We start from the raw sequence: 4,900 nt of genomic DNA, 5'->3' as shown, positions 1-4,900 counted from the left end.
GCCGCGGAGGGGGCGGGCGAGGAGAGGAGAGGCCTTGAGGGTTCCCCGTGGGGGAGACGCCGCCCCACCCGCGAAGGGACAAAAGCGGGGAGGAGGAGGAGGACCCGGGACGAAGCCGGGCGCGGGACCCCGCCTCGGGCAGGCACAGACTGGCCGTCCCTCGGCTCTGGCCCGGCAGCCGCAACGGGACGCCCGGCCGGTCCCTGGTTTGCAGCCGGGTTTACATGAAAATAGAGGCCGAAGTGAGTATTTCCAAGCAGGGAGGGGGACGCCTCACTGTATGTTTTGGGTTCCCGGAGGGGAGCTCCGCACAGAACCAGCTCCCAAAGCGGGTAGTAGCGTTACTCAAACGATAAGAGACCCCCTCGGCGTGTCGGAGTTTGCCAGCTGTGTTCTTGGCAGGGAGCTGCTCCGGTGCTTCTCAGGGGAGGTGCAGCTGCAGACAGCGTCTTCCCACACGACATTTATTCTCACAAACTCCCCCCTACCCCCTCCAACCTTCTGATTCACGATCTCGTAAAAGATAACATTTGCGTTAAATGGGCAACGACAGCCAAATTGTAATGACTGTCTGAATGTCTTAAACCCCAGTGTTTGGATTAAATCGTGCAGACATACTAACAAAACTCAGCAAAGGAAGCTATATATTTCCTCAAATTTAAAAATAACTTGTTTTGCCTTGTGACAAGTGAGGTAATAGCAGGCCTCCGAGCTGAGCAGATGCTGCTTTTATACTCATTACCCATCTTCTGCTGCTCTGCTCTGCAGTTTGGATACTCATATTTAGTAATTAATAGCTCCTTCAGCAACTGAAGGTGTCTAAGGAGGGAAGACAGGTAAGATCAGATGATCTCCAACACAACTAGGGGACTAGCGTAAGCAATTTACATGAGGAAGGCAAGAGTTTGCCAGCATAGGCAAGGGTTTGTAATACCTTAAGCAGTACATATTATAGTTTTGGGCTTTCTTAAGGCAACTAATGGTTGCAATAAAAGATATTACCCATCCCACCACATTTTATCTCATGTCATTAGCAATCAAAGCTACAACACTGACAATCTATGCAAGAGCAAAACGCTGGCTGCTGAGAAAGAGCTTCCCCTGTCCCCCTCTTCCTCCTTACAGTTCAGAAACATGCATGTTCACAGGTTTCTCACAAGCCCTGTGGAGGAAGGTTCTAGGAACTTCTGTACTTCATATTAAAAAATACATTTTCCTTAACAGCCGATCCAGCTTCTTTAGTTCTTAAATTATTTTCAAAGTGTGTATATGATTGGGGCCCTGCTGATCTGAGTTCAGCTCAGTGAAACAGAAATGCCTTTAATTAATATAGGTAGAATAAGCCATAGTTTTTACTCAAATACAGGCATCTTCTGTAAACCACTGGCGCAAACAGCCTAAAACACTGATGAACCTGAAGTTTTGGTAATAGTTCTCATGCTATTTATTTGCACCTTGTTAAGTGCATTATGTATGATAAGAGGTACTGAGAACTCCTTAATAAATGGAATTTGATGGCCAGAAGTTGACATCAAGTATCCTTATGTATGTGGGTAACCAGAGAGAATGAGTGAAAAAAGTTATTTATAATGTCAAATACCTTCACTCTGCAAGTTAACGAGCATTTTGTTTATTCTTCTAAATATCTGTGTTAAGAACTTCATCACCCACCAGTTGTTCTTTTAAATAAGGTTTCTTTCAATCTCATGAACACCAAGCAACACCTGCAGCCACAAATCTTGGTTTGTTATAAAACAAAACACATCTATCTTATCTTCTTTATCAATATTAGAATATACAAAGGCGTAAGTCATTGTTTACAAATCAGTATTTAAGACTAATGCGCTGGAAAAAACAGAATCTTTTGCGTACTTATGTCTTTCTTCGGGCCTGAAATAGGAGGAAGGAGCAAACTTCAGAAGTAATTCTCAGCTTGTACTTATTCCCCCAATTTTAACTAGGTCTTCAGAACACTTAAAAAACAGATAGTTGGTACCTGGGGAACAGCTGAGAAATGAAGACAGATGAGAAAGAGCATTGGAAGTAAGATAATTATCTTTATAAATGGAAAGAGCAAGGCAGATAAGTTATGGTTTGGGAAAAAACGCAAGGCTAAGCATCGAACAAATTTCTGCCTAGTACGTATTTTTTAAAATTAGGAATTAAGTATTCAACTCACATATTTGCCTTTGGAAGACATTCCACACATCTTTCCTTGAGGATGAGCACCGGAGACTCAGAGAGGTGGCAGATATTTTGCTAGAATCATTCCCTATCTGGTCATAGTGTGGTTTTGTTCTTCATTAATGGGTTTAGTCTGACATGTAACACAGTTTCTAAGACAGTTTTTGGTTAAAACATATTACTTCCTCTTACTACCTCTATCCACAAATGTTGGCTGCATTATGACCCGAGACCAGACCTTTGCAGTTACCACAAAACCATGAAACATTCGTGGAAACATAGTTGTGTTTTTTGGACTTAAGACAGGTGCATCAAATGTAATTTAAGATACCATTTCTATTACTAAGAAAGCATTTTTACTGAACAGAAATCACTGATGAGATTTTAATTCTGGCTATATTTCTAGTCACATTTTATTGGTTGACATTTGGATCACTTTTATGCCTTTGATTTTTTTCCAGCAATGGAAAAGACCATATGGGATTTTCATGACACATTTTATCTGTGTAGATAAAATGCATAGTTGGTAGCCCTTCTTCCTTCTCACAACTGGGTAATTTTAGCAAGCGGCTGACAGCTTGACCTTTGTTGCACAGGCCAGATGCAATTTGCAGACAAATATAGGTTTTTAAGTAATATCTTGGCTCCCCTTACACTGAAATCCTGTGACTCCAACAGATAACTAAGAACAAAACAATGTGATCGAGAACAGAATTAGTTGGCTGCTGATAAATCTCCTTTGCTGCAGGGCACACGTGTAAGTAAGCACACACCATTTAGATACAGGGAGAAATAAAGAAGTTTTTTTATAAGCAGTAAGATTTTTTTACTACTATATATAATCAACCAACTAAGTTTCTGACGACTGGAAGAGATTCCAAATCTTTATAATCCAGGAATAAAAGATTTACCAATAGTTTTAAATGAGGAAAGCTTTAAATAATGTCACAAAGCAATCACAACCTTACCCTCTCTGCATAATTCCTGGGGAAAAAAAATCTTCAGGTAATTTGTATTTGAAAATAATTTTCAAAGGTATCTGTTTTGAAAGTCATAATCTTCTGTCATACTTCTGTTTGACTCAAAGATATTTAAATATGAGCATCAAATTAAAAACTTTATTTGTTAAGCTAACAACTCACAGACGATGCCAGTAGACAGGGAAGGATGGAGGAAAATCTTTGTTGATAGTACTGGTGTCTCAACAATTCCTTTATGGATTTAGTCTTTATATAATTTAATACGATTTAGAAATCCATGTATTAATTAGGAAAGACTAAAGACCTCAGCTGAGGATAAAAAACACATTCCCCTGAGAAAGAAAATGTATTACCTTTAGTAGGTGTTTTGTGATACCCTCAGTAGGTTAAACACTGAGCGCTCAGGGACTGTTGTCTAGACTTTTTTGCCTTGGAGCCTGCTGGATTTGAGAAACCTGTTAAGATAATGTGTTTCAGGTGCAACATTCCTTCAGCGAGCTTCAGACTTACAGGAACGCGTTCCAAAAGCAATCTCGTGATTGTGAGAAGCTGTTAGAATATGCAAACTCACAGGATCATCAGAATTCTTACCATTTTATCTTTCACTCTGAATAACAAATTTCAAAAGCAACCATGTGCTCCCAGTTTACAAAACATGCACAGGTAGGGCAATTATTTATTTATTTTAAAAGTTTTGGGTGTGTTTTTTTTCTGCACAGTCACTTCTTATACATAATAATGAGACAGTATCAATCTTAGTTTTTCATTTGTAGCATTCAGTATCAAAAGTATACCTGTGACATTTAAAAAGTTGCATTTACAAAATCAGCTCATTGTCTGAATAAGATTTATTAAAGCTTTAGTAATAACTTCTATACAGTGCCTAGAAAAATACCATGTTAATCTTAAAAGAAGCAGTACAAAATTTTATTATACAGTACAAAGTCAGTGTTAGATCTCTCTAAAGATATTGTATTATAAATAACAATTTTAATATATGCTTAAAATATATCATGCCAATACTAACAGAAACGTTCAAAAATACCTCATCCCTCTTCCAAGTTTTTGTCGAAAAGAGTACAATCCTCAAAGTATTTTATACTACAGAATTCACTTTAGCAAAATATTTACTGCAAAGTTCGTGATTGCCAAGATATAAAGCTAAAATACGTATTTCCAGCATAGCAGGAGGTAACCACGAAGGCAAAGAACTGTAGAGAAAGAAAAAAATATACATTAGGAAAGAAATATAATTGAGAACACTGTCATTTATTTGAAAAAAAATAGCTATAGGATTTGGAAAAATGGGAAACAGCAGGCTGACTAAAATGGCACTCTTTCATCTCCTTGTATGCGTGAGGCCATTGCAGTCAACACTGTGTAAGTAAGCTTTTATTATTTGTAAAAATATGGGCCTAGAAGCAGACAAAACATGGCATATTTCAATTTGTATCTTCCCATTACACTGCCCTAGTATGGATCTTATAGACTGAGCTTCCACCCATCCTATACCTGCTGGTCGTAACACCAGCTGCTGGTAAAGGCTGCGGGGTGGTCCATGGGGCAACATGAGCTCCAGCCAACACTCCAGCCCTGCTGCTGCATCCCAGGAGCTGCCTACAGCCCACCTGTGCCGCAGGATGGCACACTGCGCACCAAAACAGCCGGTTTACAGAGAAAACTTGCATTCCAACACAGGCCCAGACATGTTCTCAAACAGCAGTAGCGATTAGGTT

At 39.5% G+C, this 4,900-nt stretch overlaps 1 protein-coding gene across 2 annotated transcripts in view; it reads right to left on the bottom strand.

The window, feature by feature from the left end:
• Positions 1-3,828: 3,828 nt before the first annotated feature.
• The window catches only part of CMTM8 (CKLF like MARVEL transmembrane domain containing 8), a 37,187-nt gene continuing 36,115 nt past the window's right edge, over positions 3,829-4,900 (bottom strand). For both annotated transcript variants that reach the window (XR_010470131.1, XM_065051626.1), the window contains one exon: positions 3,829-4,375. Coding sequence is in view for 1 of the 2 variants with exons in the window: in XM_065051626.1 (XP_064907698.1) it covers positions 4,292-4,375 (84 nt within the window). In the remaining variant the exon portion in view is untranslated. The remainder of the gene's footprint in view (positions 4,376-4,900) is intronic.

Source organism: Columba livia, chromosome 2, assembly GCF_036013475.1.
Source record: "Columba livia isolate bColLiv1 breed racing homer chromosome 2, bColLiv1.pat.W.v2, whole genome shotgun sequence".
In the NCBI taxonomy this organism is placed as follows: domain Eukaryota; kingdom Metazoa; phylum Chordata; class Aves; order Columbiformes; family Columbidae; genus Columba; species Columba livia.
Note: the sequence above shows the minus strand (reverse complement) of the source record. Positions and strands in the feature narration are given on the sequence as shown.